General features: G+C 35.1%; 1 protein-coding gene across 1 annotated transcript in view; it reads right to left on the bottom strand.

Moving 5' to 3' along the window:
• Positions 1–819: 819 nt before the first annotated feature.
• LOC136043187 (uncharacterized) overlaps positions 820–27924 on the bottom strand; it is a 105191-nt gene continuing 78086 nt past the window's right edge. Inside the window, exons 6-7 of the mRNA XM_065728122.1 lie at positions 6146–6364; positions 820–3038 (exon numbers count right to left, since the gene is read on the bottom strand). Of these exons, the coding sequence (XP_065584194.1) occupies positions 2677–3038; positions 6146–6364 (581 nt within the window). The 3' untranslated portion in view covers positions 820–2676. The remainder of the gene's footprint in view (positions 3039–6145; positions 6365–27924) is intronic.

Here is a 27924-nt window from a genome sequence, read left to right on the forward strand (position 1 = left end):
GAAGTCTTAAAAGATTATGGTGGAGGAGTAGTGAGCGAACTCTGTTAACATGAGGTGGCTTTGTGACACCTCATGCTAGCAGTGGCAATACTAGTAGAGATAGAATCTAACCACAATAAAAAGTCAAAAGCAAAGTTTATTCTTCATTTTGGAAAGTACCTCCTTTTTTTAAAGAGTATCTAACCCTAAGAAAATGCTAAGCCACGAAAAAAAGTCAAACATACCTTTCATCATATTGACCTGTAAAAGGTCCATTTCAAAGATTTGGGAATTTGATATTAAATAAGTGATTTGAGGCTTGAGGTTTCCTACTTAATGTAACATTGAACAAAAGTGTCTTATTATCGGGTAAATTTGACATCTAAAAGCAGTACCTGGAATAGAAATATAAATTTTGTAGAAGTTAGTAGTTCCACAATACCTGAATTTTCCAGGGTTTTTATCTAATTTCCCTAAAAGAAAATGGACCATCCGAAATCTACCCCAAAATAAACATTAAGAAGAATTACCTATTTGTATATCGTGTTAAAGCTCATGTAATTACGGACTTTAACTTCAGAAGAAATTTTAGAAAAAACTTCAAAAATCGGATAGTTGAAGCACTGTCCACATGACCTGCATAGAACTCAAATTAATTAAGGAGAACTCAAATTAGTTAAGCTTAATTAAGGAGTAGGCCTATACATGATTACCACGGGATAAAGAGGACATCAAGATATGAAGATTTTTTTGTATACTAAGAGGCAGTCCTAAAGTGAGTCTTCAATGTCGTAATGATGGCGACTCAGATGAAATGAAAATAAAGTCAAGAAGCACAAATCCACGCCACCGTTTACTAAAAATATAATCTACAAAAACATTTTCTCAAAAATGCAAAAGAGAGAATAATTGCATTGGCAACACACATGATGTCTGTGAACGTATAAAAGGCACAACCTATTCAACTAAGGTTCATTCACAGCATAAAAAAAAACATAATTTAAAAAAAGCCACCTTAGCGAAAAATGCAGTCAAAATTAAGAAAATCATATTAATTCAGATCTAAACAACATTTCATAGTTTTACTATTATACATAAACATTGTGTTGCAGAAAAGGGCAGAAAGAATTGATAAAAACAAAGCTCTGAGTTGTGTGACGGAGGAGGAGCGTTCGCAACTATACTAGTATTGTGACTTGACTGTGACTGTGCCGCCTCATACAAGCAGTAGCAGTAGAGTTTTATAGGAACTTTTAGATGGAACAAAGGTTTCTTGTTTAATTTTGAGAGAGTCTAGAGTTTTTCTGAAACATTCAAGACGGTTAATCCCAGGCTTTTTAAAAAAACCTGGGAATTTCAAGTAAAAAAAAAAAAAAAAAAAACAGGATAAAGAAACAAAAAAAGGGGAGATCATTTATTCTTAAATCTAAGAAGTTTCTTACTAATAACAAACAGAACTGATTTGTTTATGGGTCTTGGATATCATTGGATAGCATTTTATTTTTTGTGTGTTTTTTTTCTAAGAAAAAAAACACTATTAATACTAAAATATATGGTTCTGAATTCTTGTTCCCTTCTTTTACACTAGGACAAGACATTTACAGTAAATATCATTATTGATAACTCATGTTGTTATATCGATCACTAAGATTGAGGAGTCCCACCAACAACAATACCTAGTGACCCCATCTTTGTTTGTATGGTTAATAGGGTTTTAATCTTTTCAGTCTGATATATTTTTAAATTTATAAAAAATTATAAAAGTCTTTTCAAATTATAATTTACAAAAATTGATAAGAAAAAGAAAGAAAAAGATAAGAAAAAGATATTTCAATCTTTGCTTAGTTTTTCTTTGTTCTTAAAGAAGAGTATTCATTATTTAAAACTACCAATTTATAAATTTGTATATTTCTTGAAGGACAAATACTTAAGACTTATTTATAATTTTATTATATATACTTTATAATTTTATTATATATTCTTGACAGCTATTATTTTATTTGTTATTGTATAATTTATAGGGAGTGAAATGAAGGTTGTAAAAGGTCAATTTGGCCAGGGAAAGTCATACTAGAGCTTATTTTTGAACGACCCTAGGGTATACTTTTCCAGAAATGCTATTTTAATCAAGGGATCAGCAAAGTATACACTGAAGGCCACTGTTTAAATACCTTTTATTCAGGATTGAATACAAATAAAAGGCAATATTCATAATTTTCGTGTCCCTAGATACTACCTCTCTGCCCTCCCACTCTCCTCAGATTTTATTAAGATACACACTCTCTGTTTTTATGATGGCGATAAATTCAAAATGTGACTACAATAGAAATTTCCCGGATGTATGAAAAGAAACTATTTTTTTTACATTTTATTTGCCCAAGAACTACAATATATAGCTGAAATACGTTATACGTTATACGTTTATTTCTTTTCTTCCTCCACCCCAATAGGTTTAACCCGTGGACATCATTCAACGTAGTATTTAGGAGCAAATTTACGGAACTTCAACATTAGTTGCCTTAAAACGCCATTTTTTTTACTAAGATAACAGGCTAGATTTTATTTTTATTAGAAGCTGAAATAACACTCTTGAGGTGACTTTCTTAGGAACAGATAATCCTACGCAAACTGTAAATATATCTATAAAATGCACTCAAGTTTTGTGCTAAAGACTAACACTACTATAAAGGTACCACTTTATAAAATATTGCTTGAACGACCTGCACCATTTTGTCCGCTTAATTCACTAAATTTTTGACTTGAAGAAGCTTGGTCACTTTCATCATGGACAGCAGACTCATAGGAGGGTGGCTGGCTCATTATGTCAGAGTAGCTCGGGGGTGGACCAGACATAAATGCAGTTCTGCTTATAGAAGGATTAGTCGACATAGCGATACCAGTCGCTGCTATAGGCGCTGATCCATGTGAGTATCGATTGCCAGGGGTATTTATAGGGTTTTTACGCATGGCTCCAAAATGATAACAAAGAAAGCAGATTCCGGAGACAAGAAACACTAGGATTCCTAGAATAAACTTGATAGTGTTCACCACTTGGGAATCTGAAATGGAAAATTCTGTTTTTAACAAGACGCTAGGTAACACTGCTTATCTCAGGGATCATAATACTTTTTTTTACACAAAAAAGAGGTCTTTGGCCTTGGCGTCATATATAGTCGATTGTTTTTTTGTAATCTCATGTGTCATAAAAAGAAAAATCACCCCTTGCTTTAAAAAATTCCAACTGAGCAGTTAAAAACATAAAAAGGCACAATATAAAGTGACCAGAAAATTGAAATTTCAAAGAAGTTTGTTTTATTTGTGGGGTAAATATCATAATTTTTTGATAGTCTCAATTTAAGAAAAATAATGAGAGCCAACGACTAAATAGTCCAGGCACTAGGCCCTAAAGATGTGGTACCCCTGTGACAGATATTTTTCACGCGATCTGAATCCCGATATCAAAGAGATATCAAACCTGCGATAGCGATGCGAAGCGATAGCGATATCAAACCTGCTGCCTCCGATTATACTAGAGAATAGGCTCCTCTAAGGGATATCTGGTCCTTAAAAATTAGCTAAAAAAATAAAAAGAGCTGCCAGAGGAGTTTCGTTTTCGGCCATTACATTTTGCTCATATTAAGGCTGAGCCTAACTGAGAAAAAATACAAGCAAGTTAGTGAGCCTAAAGCAAAAAAGTAGTCACCAATTTTGTCAAGTGAATTTATTCAACGAATAGAATTCAAAAACAAATTTATGGAAGCAGTTGAGAGGAATCATTTATAATCTTCAAGAGAAGCAAAAAGTGAAAATTTAGCTATTAGAGGCCTCAAGAAGAAGAAAGAAAACCTTCCTAAATACAGAGCAAGCTACTATTTTTAACTCGTTCACAAACACAAAGAGACAAATAAAAACAATATGGCAAGATTCTATGTATCGAAAGGGGTCATCGAGGCAAGGAGCTAGTCAAGGGTATCACACCTCAGGCTACACCAAATCCTCCCCAAAAATCCCCTTGAACATTTAAAATTGACGAGCCAGAGGGAAAGTAATACAAACAAAAAGAAGGAAGAAAGAAGTAATTTTGCAATGTTCATATTGATACTCTAAAATATGAGAAGAATACCCTGTAGCATTTGTTTTGTATTTATTTTTGTATTTTTGATTCTGTTTTTGTTTTTTGGAGGGTTGAGTTATCATAGCAAAGCAAGAAAAAGGCTAAAGAAAAAAAAGTTGATCTCTTCTACTTAAAGAAAAGAGAAGTTCTATTTAAATTTTAAATTTTTACTTTTAAATTTTACTACTTTTAAATTTTAAATTTTTAAATTACTGTTGACTTTTACTATTATACTTTTACTTTTATATACTATTTACTATTATTATATACTACATATACTATTATGTAGCATATATAAATTTTTACTACTATTTTAAATTTGTTTAATTCTGATGCAGAGTTTTACTCCATGTAATTTAAATTATATAAGCAAAAATACACCATTATAAAAAGGGCCCCTCAAAGGTACTTCAGACCGAAAAACCTTCTCATGTACGCCTAGTGGACGCGTTTTTGATCACAAGGGATGAACTGGTATTACGTAATATAGATGTCAATACCAAACCAAGTCCAAATATTTACTCGTACCTCTATGCACTTAATCACAGGACATCCTTCTATAGGTGCATCCTTCTTTTTTTCTTCCAAAATAATAATTACGAATGAAAGCCATCTGTCTAACGGGAGTTCTGACGAATTGACGGGGAGTTTTGGATATACGTATGTAAGTTTACATTTTTTTTTATAAATATTTTTTTGTAAATATAATTGTAAATACAATTTAAATACAGTTTGGCGTCTGAGGGTGTTTTGAAGATCATATATCCATCTCCTACCTACTTGTAAAGGTTGAAAGCATCTGTAACTACACACCAGCAAAGACACCTACAAGTGGCCATCAATCTAAAAGAAATCTATGACACCCCTGCTTTGAAAATTCCATCCTGTTTTCCCATAAAGTTGGATGCGTTTTAGAACTTTTAAGTTAGATGTGTTTAGATTAGAACCTTTATAACTTTCGATTTAAAAAATGAAACCTTTGTTACTGAAGTCTTCAATTTTAAAATGTATTTATTTCTTTTTCAAACATTTTTTTTTCTTTTTTTTGCAAAGTTTAGAAAACAAAGAGCCATATTTCGCGTAAATTTTTTTCCATTGTAGCACTTATAGGCCATAAATTTTTTTTTTTCAAACAATCAATATTGGTATCACTCTTAGCCTTTATATTCTTTTTAGATACTACTCTACTGTATTGACACATACAGGTTTGCAGTTCGTTTATAATTATTTAACTCATGGTACTTCATATAGTCTAGTAGTTCATTGGAGAACTGTTGCTGGTTACTGTTGCTGGAGTTTCATTGGAGTTCATTGGAGAACTGTTGCTGGTTACTGTTGCTGGAGTTTCATTGGAGAACTGTTGCTGGTTACTGTTGCTGGAGTTTCATTGGAGTTCATTGGAGAACTGTTGCTGGTTACTGTTGCTGGAGTTTCATTGGAGTTCATTGGAGAACTGTTGCTGGTTACTGTTGCTTGAGTTTCATTGGAGTTCATTGGAGAACTGTTGCTGGTTACTGTTGCTGGAGTTTCATTGGAGTTCATTGGAGAACTGTTGCTGGAGTTTCATTGGAGTTCATTGGAGAACTGTTGCTGGTTACTGGAAAACAATTACCCTCCAGTAGGCTCCTGCAGAAGCATATTTTTGTTTAATAAAGATACAAGAAAATATCTTAAATGTTACCAGCTATTATATTATATTTTGTTATTTACAGTAAGTAAAAAAAAAATCAAAAAAATCATAAAAAAGTAGGTTTATAAGTTGCATTTGTTTCTTTAATTATTGCTTATGCAAACCGTTCATAGGTAAAATCAATGCAATATAACTTGACATTATTCTAAGACCTTAGGGTCAAAACACTTGATTGACTCTTTAACTTTGAATGACCGTAAGCAAATTCCCTAAAAATAACGATTGAGGTCGTTATTCAGGTCGGGAAACTTCCTCATGATAGATTTTCCTGCGAGTAAGGATGGTTGACCAAAGGGGATTATTTCTTACACATTAAACAGAGACATTATAACTACTGATTGTCTTCCCTGAAAACTACTTACATTGTCCACCCTGAAAATCTAGATTCTGTTTTTGTCGTAATAAGCTTAATTCTGGGCACTTCAATCCTTTTTCATCATAGGCACTAAAGGGGCAATTAAGATGAGAGTCACACTGAAGACCATCCCAAATACAAAGGGGCTTTGACTTCAAATCTGCATACAATTCACTGAAAGAAGACGTAGGACAGTGTAACAGCGAGTTTAGCTTGCAAGCCTCTCCTATGAAAAAAAAAGAGTTGTGAAAAAATTAAAATATTAAATAAATTTTTAGTTATATAAACTATACAATTTAGTATTCTGGTGAAGCTTTCAGACAGTTCGTGGTAGCGAACGGTAGTAAGGAGCGACCCGGCTCAATGGTAAACAAAACTCTAAAAAACAGATTTTTGAGACTAAAAGATATATCAAAAGAATCGAATTTTTATGCTGATTTCAAATATATAATTTAAATCAAAATTTTTCATCAATTTTAGTTTCATCAAATTTAGTCTTACTCGTCAAAAGTTACGAGCCTGAGAAACTTTGCCTTGTTTCGGAAAATAGGGGAAAAATCACATCATCGCATTCAACGTATCAGAGAACCCTACTGTAGAAGTTTCAAGCTCTTATCTACAAACATGTGGAACTTGACATTTTGTGCCTTAAGACCGATCACGGGTGCGGGTTTATTTGTTTGTTTGTTTTTGTTTTTTCCCCAGGTGTGATCGTATCCACCAAGCAGTCCTAGAATGTAGTGAGAGGGCTCATTCTAACGGAAATTAAAAGTTCTAATGCCCTTTTCAAGTGACCAAAAAAACCGGAGGGCACCTAGGCCCCCTCCCCCACTCATTTTTTCCCAAAGTCAACTGATCAAAATTTTGAGATAGCAATTTTGTTCTTCATACTCGAAAACCGTAATAACTATGTCTTTGGGACTCACTTACTCCCCTACAGTCCCCAGGGGAGGGACTGCAAGTTACAAACTTTGACCAGCGTTTGCATACAGTAATGATTATTTGCAAGAGTACAGATCTTTTCAGGATGATTTTTGGTTGGGGGGTTGAAGGGAGGGGGCTACGTGGGAGATCTTCCCTTGGAGGAATTTGTCATGGGAGAAGAGAAATTCCATGAAGGATTCGCAGGATTTTCTAGCATTATTTTTAAAAAACAACGATGAAAAAATAAATATGAAAAAGTTTTTTCATCTGAAAGTAAGGACCGGCATTAAAACTTAAAACGAACATAGATTATTACGCATATGGGGGGGGGGGGGTCCATCTCTTCCTAAATAGCTTGCTCTTTACACTAAAGTATTTTTAGTAATTTCAACTATTTATTCTGCAGCCTTTGTGATTCAGGGATCAATCTTAAAGAATTGGGACAAAATTAAAACTTTAATGAAAACAGTGAGGTATTAACGAGGGTGAAAACCCCCTCATATACATAATAAAAATATACGAATATAGAAGTTCGTTACGTAAGTTAATTTGTAAGTTATGTATATTTTTTACTAATAAAAACGTTCGTTAAAAATTATAATTTTTAAGTAACCGAAAAATTGGTGGGCAACTAGGCCTCCTCTCCCACCCTTTTTCTCAAAATCGTCTGATCAAAACTAAGAGAAAGCCATTTAGCAAGAAAAAAATTAATATGCAAATTTCGTTTTAATTATTCATTTGTGGAGAGCCAAAATAAAAACATGCATTAATTCAAAACGTTCAGAAATTGAATAAAAAAAAATTTTTTAACTGAAAGTAAGGAGCGACATTAAAACTTAAAACGAACAGAAATTACTCCGTGCATGAAAGGGGCTGTTCCTGCCTCGACGTCCAGCTCTTTACACTAAAGTTATTTGCTGTTTAATAAAGTAGAATTGAGAGAAAGAGTAGAACTTTAGCGTAAAGAGCGGGACGTTGAGGGAGGAACAGCTTCTTTCATACACGGAGTAATTTCTGTTCGTTTTAAGTTTTAATGTCGCTCCTTACTTTCAGTTAAAAAATACTTGTTTTTTTTATTTAATCTCAATTAAGAGGCTCAGTTTTGTTGATAAGGAATACAGGTGGCATCGTGAGACAGTGGGATCTAGGTCTCCCTGTTATAAAGTAGTAGTAGGGAGCTTCATTTTAAAAAATGGTGTTAAAAAGGTATAAAAGGTTTATTTTACTTAGTATAAGTGTATTTATGCTTTTTTTTTAAATGCGGCTTTTTTATGCATTTTCAACAGAGATTAATATTGTTGCTCTTACATTATAAGTAAAGGTTAATGAGCTTGGATAATATTAAGACCACAGCGAATGATTTTCTTTAAACTCCTTTAAATTTAAAAATTTTCGTTAAATTTTTGATTTTTTAAATTTTAAAATTTTTGATTTTCTATAAATTTGAAAAATTTAATGATTTTGCTAATTTTAAGCTCCTCTTCATATTTGGGAGAATTGACATTGAAGTTAATTAAATCACATGGACTTTTCTCTTGACCTATCCATGTCTTCACCCATGCAGCTTTTCAAATGAAAGTAAAGAGCAACGTTAGAACTTGAAACAAGCGCAACAGATCTTGTGTGTGAGTGGACTGCCATCTTTCCCTCTTATCAGGCCCCTTCTCAGCAGCATCCTAACAAAAACTAGAGGGGAGGTGCAAAATATATTTTTCAGTCGAAGGGGGTGGTTGATTAATTTATTTTTTTGGTTTTTGGATGACAATACCAAAAAAAGGTATTTTTCAATGGAAATTATAAAGAAGGAATTTTGCAATATCTGACGGGGGAAGGGCAGAAGAAACTTGTCCCCTGCCCCAATTTAGACCACTTTAAAATATAGTTTGTCCTTTTCTTAAATTCTTTAAGAACTCTCTGACACAAAAGTAAGTTATGATTTTTTTTTCATCACAGTGCCTCAAAAACTGAAGAGCTTATATTTATATATGTACCTCCAGAAGGAACGTGCTTGTGCATTTTGTAGAAACAACATAATTTTCGATTTAAAAATTTTCAAATAGAACTGGTAAATAGAATACTTAGGTAGGTAGGTAGGTATGCATTTATTTCATCAAATAATAATTACTGAAATTGCACTTACAATCAATAATATGCTGCTCAATTTAGGGACCTAAAATGTCCCTGTTCAGCAGCAAAACTACAACAAATAAATGGTAACTATTCGTTCAAAATCAAAGAAATACGCAAAAAAAAACAAAAAAACAGACGAAACACTATACAATATCTAAACAGCCATCTCTCATCATAAAAAAAAGAAAAAAAAGGGATAAAAATTTAACCAATATAATTTATAATTTATTCAAAAAATAATTTTTTATTCTTACTTTAAATAACATAAGGTTTTCAGAACACCTAACACTCTCTGGAATTGAGTTCCAAATAACAACACCTATATGTTTAATCATAAACCCAGATCGCGTTGTATGCCTGATTTCACTAGTCAGCTGATCAGAGCTCCTAGTAGAATAATCGTGATAATTTGAATTATATCGATAAAAACTTCTAAAATATTGAGGAGACAATCCATTTAAAGCCTGGTATACAAAAAATTAAAATCTGTTGAGATTTAATAAAATCAATATTCAAAATATCTAAATTTCTAAAACAATCTCTAGTACTACCACACGCAAGATACTCACCCAAACTTCTAATTGCCTTATTCTGCATAATCTGGACCCTTTTTACATGACTAGAAAAATTGCTTGCATACAATGAACAACCATACACTAAATAAGGATGGACAATTGAATAATAAATTGCTTTCAGGACATGTAGAGGAAAACAATTATGAAATCTTCTTAAAATACCGACTCCGCGAGCCAATTTTGAAGATAAAACTTTGCAATGATGAATCCAACTAAGATTTACATCAAAATAAAATCCTAGATATCTACATTGAAAAACCTGACTAATGGAAACACCTTGTAAAAGAATACTATGACAATTATTTACAACTTTACCAATACGACTAAATATCATATAATTAGTCTTCTCAGTATTCACTGCAAGAAAACTATGCTTTGTGAACTGAGATAAATTCTCCAAAGCTACATTAGTTATCTCTATAAGATCTTCGACAGATTCCCCAATCACTGTAAGCGCTGTGTCATCTGCGAATGATGTAACTACGGCACCAGGAATGTAAAAACGCATTGTATCTACGTATATAAGAAACAGTAAAGGTCCTAATACCCAACCTTGGGGCACTCCACAATTCACATTGAAGGGTTTCCCTACCACATCATCAATCATAACTTTGATCGACCTACCATGCAAGTAAGACCTAAACCAATCCAAACACTTCTCACGGACTCCCAAACAAGCTAGCCTACTTAATAAAAGATTAAAATCAACGGTATCAAATGCTTTTTTTTAAATCTACGAACACAGTAAGAGGGATAAGATTCCTTTCTAGGGCACTATTAACGGACTCCATTAGATGGTGTGCTGCATGAAAAGTTGAATGTTTAGTTCTGAAACTGAACTGTGACTCAATTAATATTCCGAGCTTGTCTAAATATTCATACTGCTGCCGATGTACTATTTTCTCGTATATCTTTGAGAATAGTGGTAACAAGCTTATAGGTCGATAGTTCGACATATCTTGCTTATTGCCTGATTTGAAAAGTGGTAGGACCTTTGCTTGCTTAAGCGCTTCAGGGAATTGGCCGACTTCAAGTGACAGGTTAACGAGGTAGAGAAGACATGGTAGTAGATACACTGAAACTACTTTGAATGCTTTCATATTCAAACCGTCAATACCAGCAGCATTTGACTTTAAATTCTTCACAATTTTTGTTAATTCTTCAATTGACGCTTTTTCAAATTTAAATTTATGGTGTTCACCTGGATTATCTTCAAAGAGCGTGTCACTTTTCGCTGGGTCTCCATGAGAAGTGTCTTCCCTGATTCTACTTCCAATACCAGAGAAGAATTTACCAAACTCGTCAACAATCTGCTGCTTATCAGTGACTGTAACACCCTCGACAGTGGTAGCATTTATGAGGCTACAATGTTTACCTGTGCCTTTAATCACGCCGTTAATGGTCTGCCAAGTGCCCCGCATATCACCTTTTTGTTCATTAAATTTTTCGATGTAATATTTTTTTTTTTGAACGTCTTAACTTATTCACTAAATTTCGTTGACAAATATATGTATTTTTACTTTCTTCAGATGAGTCATTTAAACTTTTAAAGAAGCAAGCGTTACAAGCATTTATAGCTTCAACAACTTCATCATCAATCCAGGGTTTTCGGGGGATATCTCGTTCTTTCTTCCTAGTAAGTTTCAAGGGACAAGCAGACTCAAATATCGGAGTAATTATCCCAAGAAAGTTGTCGAGGGCACGCGAGGGATCCGGTTCTTCATACACTTTCTCCCACGATATTATACTTATTTGTTCACGGAACTCATGTAAATTTGCCGGCCGAAGATCTCTTATAAGTTTACGCCTAGACTTTTCGTAAGTCGGGCTCCGTTGCTTTATCGTACACGAAACAGGAAGATGATCAGATCCCGGATGGATCATGATATCACAATAAGAATCAGGAACTAAATTTGAAGGAAGAAACACATTATCAATAAGAGTAGCAGAATGTTTAGTTATTCTAGAAGGAAGGCGATTCATTGGAAAATAACCATGCAATAACATCAAGTTAAAAAAAATCAAAATTATAGCTATTCAAACATAACAAATTAAATTTAAAATCACCCATGATTATGCATTCATTTTTTACAGACAGAAGATTACATAAATAATCATCAAATAAATCAAGGAACTCAACCAAGGGAGTGCTAGGTGGTTTATAAACCAAACAAATTACTATCTTTTTATTATCAACAAATACAATTTCCACAGAAAAAATTTCCACTTTCCCTTCAATCCAAAGGCATAAATCATCCCTTTATTTAAATTTATTCCATTTTTCAACAAAAAAGACAAACCTCCGTGTCTCATCCGATTTCTAACCTTCGAAATCATTCGAAACTACCATCTGGCAAAATTGATTGAACTCGAAAATGCTATCAGTCAAATACTAGCTAATTTTAGCCCTAAGAGGGGACGTTGAGGTTGCAACAGCCACCCTCATTTACAGGACAGTTTTGTTCACTTTAACGTATCTCTTTAACGTGAAAAGACTTTGAAGTTTTCATTTTGTACAAAATAGTTCAAGGCCATAATCATCCTTGTAGAAAAAGTGCCAACGCTTTGCTTACTGTTCATTACCATGAATGATTTGAATAAAGTTGATTTCGAACAATACAGCTTCTTTTTCCCCGTGTTTTAATATAATTAAATAAAAAAAAAAAGAAGTTTTTTTAACTGAAAGTAAGGAGCAAAATTAAAACTTAAAACGAACAGAAATTACTTCGTATATGAAAGGGACTGCTTCCTCACCAACATCCCGCTCTTGACGCTAAAGTTTGACTCTTTCTTTCAATTCTTCTTTTTAAAACAGTAAAAAACTTTAGCGTAAAGAGCGGGATGTTGGTGAGGAAGCAGCCCCTTTCATATACGAAGTAATTTCTGTTCGTTTTAAGTTTTAATTTTGCTCCTTACTTTCAGTTAAAAAAACTTGTTTTTTTTTATTTAATTTCTGAACGTTTTTCAATCAATGCATGTTTTGATTTTGGCTCTCCGCAGAGGAATAATTAAAACGAAATTTGCATATTTTTTTTTTTGCTAAATGACTTTCTCATAATTTTGATTGAATGATTTTGAGAAAAAAGAGCGGAGGAGGAAGCCTAGTTGCCCTCCGATTTTTTGGTTAATTAAGATAAAGGCAACTAGAACTTTTAATTTTTTACGAATTTTTTTTTTAGTAAAAGATATACGTAACTTATAAATTAGCTTACGTAAAGAAGTTTTGGATTCTCATGTTTTTATTACATATATGAGGGGGTTCGCCCCCTCGTCAGTACCTCGCTCTTTACACTAAAGCTTAGATTTTGTCCCAATTCATTAAGAATGACCCCTGAATCACCAAAGCTGTAAAATAAATAGTTGAAATTACTAAAAATACTTTAGCCTAAGGATCGGGGTATTAGAAGGAGGTGAGCTCCTCATATGGGTAATAATTTCCTTTCGTTTTAAGTTTTAATGCTGCTCTTTACTTCCAGCTGAAAAAAAACTTTTTCATATTTTTTTTTTCATTGTTTTTTTTTTTTAATAATGCTAGTAAATCCTGCGCTCCCTTCATGGGAATTTTCTTCTACCATGACAAATTCCTCGATGGAAAGCTCCCCCAGCCTATCCCCCTATTCTCAACCCCTCCCCCAACCAAAAAATCCTACTGAAAACGCCTACACACTTCCCAATAACCATTACTATATGTAAGCACTGGTCAAATTTTGTAACTTGTAGCCCATCCCCCAGGGACTGTGGGGGAGTAAGTCATCCCAAAGACGTAGTTTTTATGGTTTTTGACTATGCTGAACAAAATGGCTATCTCAAAATTTTGATCTGTTGACTTTAGGAAAAAATTGAGCGTGGGAGGGGGCCTAGATGCCCTCCAATTTTTTTGGTGACTTAAAAAGGGCACTAGAATTTTTCATTTCCTTTAGAATGAGCCCTCTTGCGACATTCTAGGACCACTTGGTCGATACGATGACCCCTGGGAAAAAAACAAAAAACAAAACAAAAAAAAAACAAACAAATAAACACGCACCCGTGATTTGTCTTCTGGCAAAAAATACAAAATTCCACATTTTTGTAGATAGGAGCTTGAAACTTCTACAGTAGGGTTCTCTGAGACGCTGAATCTGATTGGGTCATTTTCGTTAAGATCCTACGACTTGTAGGGGGTGATTCCCCCTATTTTCCTAAATAAGGCAAATTTTCTCAGGCCCGTAACTTTTGATGGGTAAGACTAGACTTGATGAAACTTATATATTTAAAATTAGCATTAAAATGCGATTCTTTTGATGTAGCTATTGATATCAAAATTCAATTTTTTGAGTTTTGGTTACTATTGAGCCGGATCGCTCCTTACTACAGTTCGTTACCACGAACTGTTTGATACTAAGGGCTATTATAATATGAGCAGATTTCTTTTCGCATCGTCGCCTGTCAGTTACAGTGAGGTTCAAGTTTTTTACAACAATATTTCAAGATAATCCCCCTTGAAACAAATTCCTGCCCTTTACTTTGTATTCATTAAAATGAATGGTTTCATCAAGATTTACCATAAATGGTTCATTAAGATCTTGTCCCTGGAGGATCATTCCCACTCGATCCACCTCTGTGCAGGTAAAAATATGAAAATAGTTTTTTTTCGTCTTCAAAATATTTCTTTAATAACACACGAGCTGTCATGCGCTTAGAATCCACATTGTCCAATTATTCTAAACATTTTCCACCGAACGAATGCAATTTAGGGGGGAAATTCCCCTCCATTTTCAGCAAACGGACTTCACACACACAATTGGACATTAAAAGCCTAAAAATGCGTTATTGGGGGGTTGACGCAGCCTTCCCTCACAACAAAATCCATTAATCGCCCTCGGCCGGCCAATATTTTATGTTCAAGTATGAGATACTATTTAACTATGAGGGTCACTGTATAAACAGTTGTAATAACGATTCATGTTGTATGAATCTTATGAATGATTAAATAAAAACAAAACAAGCTTTTTTAACTGCAAGTAAGGAGCAACATTAAAGCTTAAAAAGAACAGAAATTACTCCGTATATAAAAGGGGCTGCTCTGGGCGTAGAGGAGGAAAAGCCCCTTTCATATACAGATCAATTTCTGTTCGTTTTAAGTTTTAATGTCGCTCCTTGTTTTCAGTTAAAAAAAACTTGATTTTTTAATTTAATTCCTGAACGTTTTTGAATTAATGCATGTTTTGATTTTGGCTCTCCGTACATAAATAATTAAAACGAAATTTGCATATAGATTTTTTCGGCTAAATGGTTTTCTCATAGTTTAAATCGGAAGATTTTGAGAAAAAAGGAGACGGGGAGGAGGCCTAGTTGCCCTCCAATTTTTTGATTACTTAAAAAGGCAACTAGAACTTTTAATTTTTTACGAACATTTTCATTAGTAAAATATGTACGTAACTTACGAATTAACTTACGTAACAAATTTCTATATTCGTATGTTTCTATTACGTATATGAGGGGGTTCACCCCCTCGTCAATACCTCATTCTTTACACTAAAACTTGAAATTTGTCCCAATTCCTTAACAACTACCCCTGAATCACAACGGCCGTAGAATAAATAGTTGAAATTACTAAAAATACTTTAGCGTAAAGAGCGAGGTATTACGAGGAGGCGAACCCCTCATATGCGTAATAATATTATCTGTTCGTTATAAGCTACTCCTTACTTTCAGTTGAAAAAACTTTTCATGTTTTTTTTTCATTTTTTTTAAATAATGTTAGGAAGTCCTGCACCCCCTTCATTGAAATTATTTTTCCCATGACAAATCCCTCCATGGCAAGATCCTCCCACGTAAGCCCGCCCTCAGCTTCTCTTCCCCCGAACCAAAAAAATCTCCCTGAAAACGTCTGTAGACTTCTCAATAGCCATTAGTGTGTGTAAACAACGGTCAAAGTATGTAACTTGCTGCCCCTCCCACGGGGACTGTGGGGGAGTAAGTCGTCCCAAAGACATAGTTATTAGTTTTTAGACTATGGTGAATAAAATGGCTCTCAAATCAATGAATCTCAAAATTTTGATCCGGTGACTTTGGGGGAAAATGAGCGTGGGAGGGGTCCTAGGTGCCCTCCAACTTTTTGGTCACTTAAAAACGGCACTAGAACTTTTAATTTCCGTTAGAATGAGATCTCTCACGACATTCTAGGACCACTGAGTCGATACGATCACCCCTGAAAAAAAAAAAAAAAAAAAAAAAAAAAAAAAAAAAAAAAAAAAAAAACACGCATCCGTGATTTGTCTTCTGGCAAAAAATACGAAGTTCCACATTTTCGTAGATAGGAGCTTGAAACCTCTACAATAGGGGTTTATGATACGTCGAATCTGATGGTGTGATTTTCGTTAAGATTGTATTACTTTTAGCGGACGTTTTAATTGTGTCTGGGCCACAATTAGTGATAAGGAAAGAGTTAAAGGGATATGGGTAGAATATTTTGATAATGTGCTAAACCGTGACAGAGTTACACGAAAAGATATAGAAAAGACTGAAAAGTTTGTGTCACTTCGGATGTGAAGGAAGATTTGTTTTGTGAGGAAGAATCAGTAACAGTACTATAGTACTAAAATAATAGGGCCCAAGGTACTGATAGTGTGGCAAATGAGTTTTTATGGCACTTGTTGTTTACACAGTGACATATAGCGATTGCAATTTCTGTCCATCGGTCTGTCTGTCTGTATGTCTGTCATTATCAGTTTTGCTAGTTTGGGCACTTTCAGATAAGATGGGACGATGAAAGTTGGCAGGCGTATCAGGGACCAGATTGAATTAGAAATAGTCTCTTCCCTGATTCAACCATCTGGGGGCGACGCGAGGGAACAAGATGGTTAAAAATAATTTTATTTGCCGATAGACCAATGATTGTTCTTCTGAAGTGTACCTTGCTAGTCTAGGGGTATGATTGTCACTTGGGGTGCGACTGGTTTCGGGTTCGATTCCCGGACCACCCCAATTTTTACATGAAGAAGATTCGAAACTTAATACATGATCAATATAGCGATCGCTAAAAGTTGGCAGGCGTATCAGGGACCAGACCAGATCAAATTAGAAATAGTTGCTTCCCCGATTCGACCATCTGGGGGGGGGGGAGGACGGTTAATTCGTAAAAATTAGGGAAAAAAAGAGGTATTTTTAACTTACGAAAAGGTTATCGAATCTTTATGAAATTTGATATTAAGAAGGACCTTGTGTCTGAGAGCTCTTATTTTCAATCCTGACTAGATCCGGTTATATTGGGGGAGTTCGAGGGGGAAACCGGAAATCTTGGAAAACGCTTAGAGTTAAGAGATCAAGTCCTAGATACGTGATTGACATAACCGGACCGGATCCGCTGTCTTTGGGGGAGCTGAGAGGAGATTCGTAGTACTTTAGTGAGTTCGGTGCTTCTGGATGTGCTAGGATGATGAAAATTGGTAGATGAGTCAGGGATCTGCACAAATTGACTTGATAACAGTCGTTTCCTCGATTCGATTGTTAATCAATAACTCTATCTACCGCCTCTAATTTTAGGTTCCAACCTCGTCACAAGTGCCATATGAGCTCTTGTTTTAATATGGTGATTATGAATTTAGAGATAGATTACTGAAGATTAGAAATATAGTTTTTGAAAACGGGGATGTAGGTCTACATTAGTAATTTATGTTCACAGTCTATCTAACATATATCAATAAAAATGATACAAATAAACCAACTAATTATATTTTCCTATGTTTGCAGGATGTGTAGCTATATTTTAAATTAATATTTAGTTCCTATTTTGGTAAGGTTAGTTTAGGTTAAAATAGCTTTGTTTAGGTTTCGTATTTAATATATGCTATGCTTAATACCCCCCCCCCCCTGATATGGAAATTTATTTTGCTCAATTTTGTTATAAAAGTGAAGACACAAAAAAATTGCAGTACAATGCAGATTAGCTTCATGTACATCTTGCCTTTTGGGAAGTTCAACATCCCTTTCATGATGCCCTGAAAGTGTCACTTTGAAATGATAAGCCGTTCCAAAAACATTGCTGATGTGCGCTTTTGACGCTCTTTTGACGCCCTTTTCGCCTTAATACTCTAAGTGTCACAAGGAGTTGCAACTGAAGTAGTAGTTAGAGTAGTTTAATAGCAGTAGTAGCATTGATAAAAGTAGCAGTGGTAGTAGTGTTAGTAGGGACATGCATATATTACTTTTTTGTCAATTGATTTAAGTTTCCATTTAAGTTTTCCATAAAGATCCAACATAATACCCAAATCCACTGTTGAGATACACCCTTTTGAAAATCTGCATGCACATTGTGTGTTTTTATTTAGTTCAAATTCCCCTCAATATTCTGTTAAACTTTCATCTTCATACGCGTAGCCATAATTTTAGTAGTATCTTAGTTACAGTGGTAGTATTTAAGGCAGTAGTAGAAGGTACATTTTGCCTTTTGGACAACTGAACATCCCACTCATGATGCCCCTGAAGATTCCTCTTGATACGATAAGCCGTCCCAAAATATTGCTGATTTACCCGTATCAGCAATCTGCATACACACAGTCTGTTTTGATTTAGTTCAAATTTTTCCGTAACGTTTCTTCAGATGTTAATTCTAATATCCTATTTAAACCTATTATTCCTTTTTGTTGTAATATTCAGGCACATTTTGCCTTCTGGTCAACTGAAAATCCCACTTATGATACTCCTGATGTTTTCTCTTGTTTTGATAAGTAGTTTCAAAAATACTGCTGTTACGCCCGTATCAGCAATTTGTATACGTATATTGTGTTTTGATTTAGTTCAACTTTCCCTTCAACGTCTCCTCGGATATTTTTATCAATATGCTCAGCCTTAGTAGTACTCGTTACAGAAATAGCAGTTTTAGTGATAGTAGTGGTAGTGGAAGTAGGAGTTGTGATAGCAATAGAAGCAGTGGTAGCTGTAATAGTAATAGCGTGCAAATATTGCCTTTTTGGTCAGTTGATCATTTTCCTTATCATTTCCTGAAAGTTAAGTATACTCATACATTCCTGAATTATGCCGTTTTGACATCCCATACGTACATAACATGTTTTGGTTTATTTCAACTCTCCCTTTCAACATTCCCTGAAAGATCGGCTTAGAGCCCTTCGAATTTTGGGAAAGCAGAAGCCAAACATATATACCTATTTTCAATAACACATACTATATGAATGGCCGAGCCGAGTGGATTGGTGCGCTGGATTTAGGATCAAATCCTACTGTATCCAATTAATTAGTTTTGGGACAGGGTCAGTGGCATGACTCTGAAAGCTCAGCCAGAGTCGATCCAGATCTAAATTGGTACCTGGAGAAATCTGGGGAACGTAAAAAGTAAGGGTGTGCGAAAGATCAGGATGGTTGGCCTCCAGCCCCCCATTGCACTTCCTGGCTGAAGGGCCAAGAAATGGATATCAGCACCGCCGGTAGGGACCGTGAAGTCCAATGCCATATTCTTTACCTTTTCTTACCTTTATATGTGAATAATGAACAAATTGCCTAGCTTGCAGCCCTCGCCCTGAAGTCTTGGAGGGGGAGGGTTAACACCCCAAACGCATAATTACTTAAACAACTCTAAAAAATAGATGTCCTAAAACTATGTTTGGATGGATTTTTGGGAAATGATGTGCGTAGGGGAGAGGCTGGCTTCTTTCAAATCACTTTGACTCTTAAAAAGGACACTTAAACTTAATATTTCAAATCAAATGAGCCCCATCCAAAGTTTATACAACCACCCGTTCTAAAAAAAACTTATACACTCCCAGGGTACTACTTACAGCCCTTGGTCCAAGGCTCTTGGGTGTTGCATCAACTCTGGATGCATTGTCATATGTTCTTTGGATTATTTCAGATAAAATGGCTATCTCACAATTTCAATCAGACGCACTTGGTGAAAAGAGGGATAGTTGAGTGGGGGGGGGGTTAGTTGACCATCATTTGACGCTTAAAAGGGAACTATAACTTGAAATTTTCAACCAAATGAGCTACCTCTAAAGTTTATACAACCATCCCTTCCGTACAAACCCTATATGCCTTCTGGGCATAACTTACAACCCGTGCCTCCAGTCTCTGGTGGTCCGTATCAACATCAAAAGCTTTGTTATATAATCTTTGTACTATTTTGAATAAAATGACTATCTCAAAATTTCTATTGGAAAACACGACTTATGGGGTGGGGATAGCTGCCGTCTGAACATTTTGACTCTTAAAAACGGGACTAGAGCTTCTGAATACCAACCAAATCAGCCCCCCTCCGAAGTATATACAACCACCCTTTCTATAAGGCTCTCTGGGCATAAATTATAGCCATTGGCCTGATGGCTGTGGGGGATGTCATCCTCAAAGACATAGTTTCTGGATCCTTAGACTAAACAAAAAAAATGTTGTCTGAAAATTTTAATTGGTTGTGTGGGGAAATGGTGGGGGAGGAGGGGAGGTGGTTGCTCTCGGATCACTTTTGACTATTAATAAGGACACTATAACTTCTAGTTTCAAATAAAATGAGCCTTATCTAGAGTCGACACGATCACCCATTCCATAAAATCCTATATGCCTTCAGGGCATAACTTACAAACCTTTCCCCGGGGCTCTGAGAGGTTGTGTCGACCATGGAAACATTATTATATGTTCTTTAGTCTATTTTCAACATAATTTCATCTCACATAATTTCATAATCTCATATTTTCAATCAGGTGCGTTTGGTGAAAAGAGGGTTAGTGGGGAGGAAGAGGGGGGGCTAGTTGCTCTCCATCACTTTTGACTCTTTAAGAATTTAACTAGAGCTTCCAATTTCCAACCAAATGAGCCTCCTCTAAAGTTTATAGAGCCATCCCTTCCATAAAAACCTTTATTGCACCCGATTCCTAAATTACAACCCCTGTTCCTAGGCTCTGAAAATTTGTTTCAACCCCAAAAACTCTGTTATATAATCTTTGGACTTATATGAATAAAATGACAGTCTCAAAATTCTGTTGGATGTATTTTGGGGAAAAACAACGTGTGCGTGTGAGAGGGGGGGGGGGGGGTAGCTACCCTCCAATCCCTTTGATTCTTAAAAAGGGACTAGAACCTAATATACCCCCAGGACGTAACTTAAAAACCCTTGCCCTTAGGGCTCTTGGGGGGTTGTCATCCTCAAAGACATAACTTTCGTACTTGTCAACTAAGTTGAGTAAAATAAACTATCTCAGAACTTTGATTGAATGTGTTTGGGCCATACAATGGGTGCGGGGGGCCTTCTTAGACTTCAACCACTTTCGACTATTAAAAAGAGCACTAACCCTTTCAATTTGCAATTGAACGAGTTCTTGTTGAAGTTTCTACGACAACTCATTCTATACGAAGTGCCCTGGTCTAAAAAAAGAAAAAAGAAAAAAAAATATACCAGATAGACACACTAAAGTGACTAGTGTTATGTGCAAGAATATGTTGCTTCAGTTATGTTTATGTTCAGTTATGTATATGTTCAGTTCAGTTATGTTATATTGCTTCAGTTAAGGTCAGAAATGAGACCAGTTGCTAGTTTCGTATTAAATCAGGAGTTACGCAGGCTATTCCCATTTATATGGATCATTTTGATAGGACTTGTCCTAAGGAACTTTGTCATATGGCAAAGGCAATGGGAGAATACGGAATTGATAGAGGAGGTAAAACTAGTCTAGATTTCGATTAATAAAAAACAAACAATTGTTTTCAACTGAAAGTAAGGAGCAACATCAAACCTTAAAATGAACAGAAATTATTGCGTGTGTGAGAGAAGTTGCCTCCTCCTCAATACCTCACTCTTCACGCTATTTTTTTTAGTAATTTCAGTATTTTTAAAACGAGCTTCTTATGGCTCTAATCTTCTTGTTGTTTAAAAAAAGCTTCTCATTGTTCTAATCAAAGGGTCCTTGTGTTTCTTGTTGTTTAAAAAAAGCTTCTCATTGTTCTAATCAAAGGGTCCTTGTGTTTCTTGTTGTTTAAAAAAGCTTCTCATTGTTCTAATCAAAGGGTCCTTGTGTTTCTTGTTGTTTAAAAAAAGCTTCTCATTGTTCTAATCAAAGGGTCCTTGTGTTTCTTGTTGTTTAAAAAAAGCTTCTGATTGTTCTAATCAAAGGGTCCTTGTGTTTCTTGTTGTTTAAAAAAAAGCTTCTCATTGTTCTAATCAAAGGGTCCTTGTGTTTCAGGAGTTGTTCTTAAGGAACTGGTACAAAAAGTCAAAGTTATGAGGGGGGTCCAACCCCCCTCATATTCCTAATATTATTCGCTCTTTTTAAGTTTTGATCTTTTTAAGTTTATTCCTTACTTTCAGTTGAAGAACATTTTTGTACATTAAACGTAGAATAGCCAAGACCCAAGGTGTGTTTTTTCATAGTTGAAATAGGAAGATAAGTCTACGAACCAAGATTCGAATACTGGAAGCTACTGGTGGTATGGTTCTGAAACATGGACGCTTCGAAAGATAGAGGAGGATTTTTGCAGAGTTCCAGAAGCTTTTCAGAAGCATTCCAAACAGTAAGCCGTACGGAAAGTGGGGTTCAATTCTGCTTTCTGGGGCTATAGGGAGAGAAAGCTCGAGATGGCTAGGGCATATTCTTCGGATGAAGTACGACGATTGCCAAACATAGTTCTTGTCGACCAACCATCTAGGGCCAAAGGAAAAGCAGACCATTCCAAAATGGGACAGGAGGCTCTCGTTAGGAAATATCTAAGGGAAATCGGAACTCCTCGGGGGAAAGTAAAGAGGGAAGCTTTAAGTAAGTTGGGATGGAGCAGGAGCGTGTGTAGTTAGTTAGCCTCTTGTTAGTCTCTTAAGGCTTGGTGCCAAATTTAGTTGTTATCAGTACTAGTAATAGTAGAACCTTTGAGATTAACAGTTCTCCATCTTAAAAATGAAGAAAAGTCTAATTTTAGCATGGTTAATATCTTCATTTATGTGTCCTATTTTTCTTTTCTTCCGAAGAGATGATCTTACTGAGTCAAAGGTTGTAAGTAAATAACAGGGATTCATTTGAACGAAAATTTTAGAGTATCTTAAATTTTTATGCTGCTGTCTGGACAGTAATCATCTATTTGTGATTTAGTTTTTAAAAACTTAAGCACAACTTAATTTTTCTGAACAAAATGGCTATCTAAAAATTTCAATCAGGCATCACTGGGTCACGGGTGCCCAGGTTGAAAAAAGAACACGAGAATGAGGCTGGCAGTCCTCCAATCACTTCCAACTTTTCAAAAGGGCATTGGAATTTTCAGTTTCCAATCAAAAAAGCCCCTATATTTTCAACATTTTTCTGTTTCAGGAAATATTTTCTCATTTGGCTTTGATTTTCGGGCCAGTTTATTTCAGGGGAGGGGGGGCATTCATACCCTGGTGTAATGACCTAATGTTTCCTAAATTACGTTAATCTTAGCCGAAGGACTTAACGCTGGAGGTTTCATATTGAACAAGGACAGTATTTTTGGCCTTTTTCTGGGCCCTTACCTACCTGCGTCTTTTCTCACAAAAAATGCCTGATCCCTTTTACCCAGAAAACGATCCCTTAATTTTTAAAGTCTGCCATAAACCCAAGATAAAAAAAAAAACCCTTCCTCCTTGTTACATTATTGAACTGCTGACAAATAGACAAGCTGCCATATGGATGGTCAGTAATGGCCTCCACGGAGGCATATATATTGGACCTTTTGACAAAATTGCCACCCCAAAATATTGTTCGTATGTCTTTTCAGATAGCAAAGAAAGGGGACTGGTTGCCTTCTAATCACTTTTGTCTATTGTAAAGGTAACAAGAACTTTCAATTTTCGATAGAACGAGCCCCTTTCGAAGTTTTTATGACCGTATCTTCCATACGAATAGAGTCAGCAAAAAACAGTAAATAATAAACTGAAGGCACTTGACTTTTTACTTAGGCAGAGCTATAGCGTTGTCTCTGATATTATATATTTAAAATCAGCATTAAAATGCAATTTTTTTATGTAACTATTGGTATCAAAATTCCATTTTTTAGAGTTTCGGTTACTATTGAGCCGGGTCACTCCTTACTACAGTTCTTTACCACGAACTGTTCGATAAGAAGTTTTCGAAGTAAATATTTTGCTATAGGACAATTTCTATAAGAATTGGTTTAATTGAATAAAATATGTCTTAGAACTAAGAGTTTTTCTTAGGAGAAAACTTAAATAAGCTTTATTTAACTAGAAACACTAATATTTATCTTTTACCAGTGGTGCGAAAACATTTTTTTCCTTTTTAATTTGATTTCTTATAATGAAAGGAAAGTATCACTGATGCATTTCGTCATTAAAAATGAACTTAATTTCCTTAAAAGGTTGTTACAAAAAACTTCCTTCATTAGAAAAAGTCTTATGGAAAATCATTTCATGTAGCAGATATAGTTTTAAAAAAATGTACTAGAAATGTCAATAATTTTCAATGTTTATCTTGTTTCCCTTTTTTAAGGGAAACATCTACCTGTCATAGTTACAAAATATTTCTAATAGTCACGCAATGTTTGTTGTATTAATGTAAGCGACATTCTTGCATAAAGATAGATAGATAGAAGTATAAGCTAAATATAAATAACAAGTTTTTTTAATAAAAGTAAAGAGCGACATAAGAACTTCAAATGAAAGTCGTACTGTTTAAAGGAAAGGCCTGTTAATGCGCTCTTCCAAAATGGGATGTGGTAAGAAATACTTTTTGATCCATTCCCATTGGGCTTGGGCTTGAGCAGTCATTCTGAAAGCAATGGGGAAAAAAGGTCAAACTTAGGGCGTGTTGTTTACCTTATTCATTTCCGTCCAATGTTTACCTTATTTCCCCTTTTTAAAAGAAATATGTACCTGTCATAGTTACAACATATTTCAAACGGTCACGCAATGTTTATAGTATTAATGTAAGCAATATTCTGGTATGAAAACAGATAGATGAAAACATACATTAAATAATAAAAACAAGATTTTTTAATAATAAAAGTAAAGAGTGATATATGAACAAAAAGTCGTACTGTTTAAAGCAAAGGCACATCAATGCACTCTTCCAAAATGATATGCTGTAAGAAAAACATTTTGATCCATTCCAATTGCGTATGGGCTTGAGCAGTCATCCTTAAAGCACCCGGGACAAACAGTAAAAAAGAAAAATTTAGCACAAGCAGCGGGAGGTTGAGGAGGGTGTAGTCCCCCTCACATAAAGTATAATATTATTAGTGTTAAGTTTTAATTTACATTCGACTTTCCTTTGAAAAAAAACCTTTATTTAATTTTGTTCATTTTAATACCATACCAGGATTACCATAAATGTAAAGAGGACCATTACACCTCAACCTGACTCTTTAATCATAAGTTTAGCATTTGCGGAGCTACTTTACGAAAAAAATGTTCATTTAGTGTATGCCTTTTTTGAAATAAAGTCCAACTGTCGAAAACAAACTTTGGCCTTCACCATAACTAGTACTAATAGTAACAACAACTCATCGCATCACCGGGTCACCTGAGGCCAACCCACCTGCGCATACTCCTCTTCCATCACAATAATATTCAGCAACTTTATCCATAGCTTCCATTTCATACCTCCTTAATACATATTTTAACGCTTCCTTTTGTTTTCATAGGACCTGTCACCCAAATAATTTCAAACTGACTCTTTAATTTTAAGTTTAGCATTTGCGGAGCTACTTTACGAAAAAAATGTTCATTTAGTGTATGCCTTTTTTGAAATAAAGTCCAACTGTCCAAAACAAACTGTCTCTTCACCATAAGCTGCCCATACTTCACCGCAGCAGCGCATACTCCTCTTCGATCACAATAATCTTCAGTTTGTTATCCATAGCCTCCATTTCACATCGCCTTAATACACATTTTAATGCTTCCTCTTGTTTTCATGGGATCTATCACCCACATAATTCTTTTAGAAACCCCTCTTCCCCTCTATTAAGCACAAAACATTTTCACTAATATCCCTAGATGTGTTTCAAACTTCCTTCTTAAAGACACCATCAGCGACTTTTAGCCCTAGATACTACTAGATGGTTCTTTACTTTCAACATCAGTAACAGCATTCCAATTTACCCTAGTACCTTTTATCGATCCTGCCAGTCTTCAGTTTCCAGTAACATAATCAATAAGGTTTAGCTATTTTATCGTCAGTGAACATAATATTAACTTATAGGCTATTTTATGACCAAATACGAAATCACTTATAAACAGATTGATATCAGTAGTCTGTAACCACAACTGTTTTCTTTTTCTACCTCAAATTTCCCTAGGCTATGACACTATTTATCCCTATTTCTTCCGACTTGAGCTTCAAAATCTTGGGGTCTATTTGTTCCTGTAGCTGTAAGTAAAACTCATCTGAGTCACTACTATCTTCATTAGTCGGTTCTACAGGGGCATATAATGCTAAGACCCACAAAATGAGCCGCTAGCATTCTACTGCAAGACTTTCCCAACCTAAACAGGACTTAGCAGCTTCCTTCCCCCCCACCCGTGAGCCCCGAAATTCCTGTCCGAATAAATAAATTCCATATCACCTAGTATCATATTTTCTACTGCTAGGATATGAGTTTCTGAGACTCCTAATAAGCCAAAGTTCGAAGCATATGTTGTCACATTTCATTGCTCACAAGTTGTCACAAGCATATGGTGTCACTTATAACGTTGTCACATTTCAAGCTGTGATTTTCATATTCCTTAAATTACTAAAGTTATTATGGTCTCAGGAAAAGCAATGGTCCCAGAGCCACTGCAGGATCGGAACTAATATATCTGCTCAAGTCTAAATGAAGTGCTTAAGTCAGCTTAGAACCAAAAATAAAGAAGTCCCTGGGATCTCCTGTTGAATGAAGATCCATGCATGGATCTAGGGTCCATGCATGGCAATGCTCATTTAACAACAAGAGTTGAAATCCTGCACAGACATAATCAAGCCTATTACCTTAGATTTATTATATGTTAATTCCCACAAATCCATGCTAGTACGGTGAGGCAATTATAAAAGATAACTAAGCTAGGAAGTAATTTTTTGGCCAAGGAGAGCCCAGCGAAAACTAGTAGACCCAGAAGAATTCTCTTTTACCCCGAAGCCAGTGCAAATGCTGTGTCGTTTAGTAGGTTATATTCTCGTCACAAAGCACCACTCCTCAAGGTCATCCTACAGCACTAACGATCCCAATGTAATGTTGATATTTCGTAAGAGCAGGGAAAATTGTAGTGTTTCTGGAGCTAAGATCCCAGAGACGGAGTGGATGTCCTATTTTATTTCTATGTTTTTCCCTCCCGATTAAGTTTTTGAAGATAGGTTCAGAAAAGAACTAGAGAAAGGTCTAAAGATACCTGGCTCTGACGTTAGTTACATAAGAATAATAAATGATGTTACGGTCACGATCCATAAGCTAGGAAATTCGACTCCGAAATACATGCGCACATAACCGACTGCATATAACAACACATAAGCGAGTATAACAACAGCAAATATATATATATATATATATATATATATATATATATATATATATATGTAACTGTACGCATCTAACATCACCGACAGATTTGCCAAAAGCAGGGACCAGGCTCTTCGAAGCATTAAAATTGAGACCAACCTCTGCAAAAATCTACAGTCCTTAGCAGCATGACCGTGACCGTGGGTGACAATGGACTCTTTATGTGGGAAATTTCAGATTTTAAAAGAGAAAGTTTACGAGAGATGTGAAGTTAAATCCATATTTAATGCCCTATTTTGAAATGTGATAGGATATTGTGCAAAGGTTAATTGTCTATATTTTTAAAACCTAACAAATGAACAAAATATAATTTAAAAATGTTTTTCAGATTAAAGTGGAAAGCGAAGGTGAAACTGAAAATGGGTGAAAATCACTACTAGAGTCTTTAAAAATTAGTACTTTACTGAAAACCAGGCTTTCTTGAGCTTTTTAGAGGATTAAAACTGTACAATAAAAAGCTATAGACCTCATGACCAGTAAAACACATTAGAGCTTTATGAATTAGTCTTTTATTTTCTTACGGCCACTTAAGAATTATTTTTCTAATCCTGTTTAGTTGCGTCGGTGTTGTGTTTTCAGTCAAGTGCGAATTTTCCAAAGTTTTCCATATATAGGGAAGTATCACGAAAGAGTTTATTTGCAACAGTTTTTAAAAAATATGTTGCATAAACTGTGAAGC

Source organism: Artemia franciscana, unplaced genomic scaffold (assembly GCF_032884065.1).
Source record: "Artemia franciscana unplaced genomic scaffold, ASM3288406v1 Scaffold_364, whole genome shotgun sequence".
NCBI lineage: Eukaryota > Metazoa > Arthropoda > Branchiopoda > Anostraca > Artemiidae > Artemia > Artemia franciscana.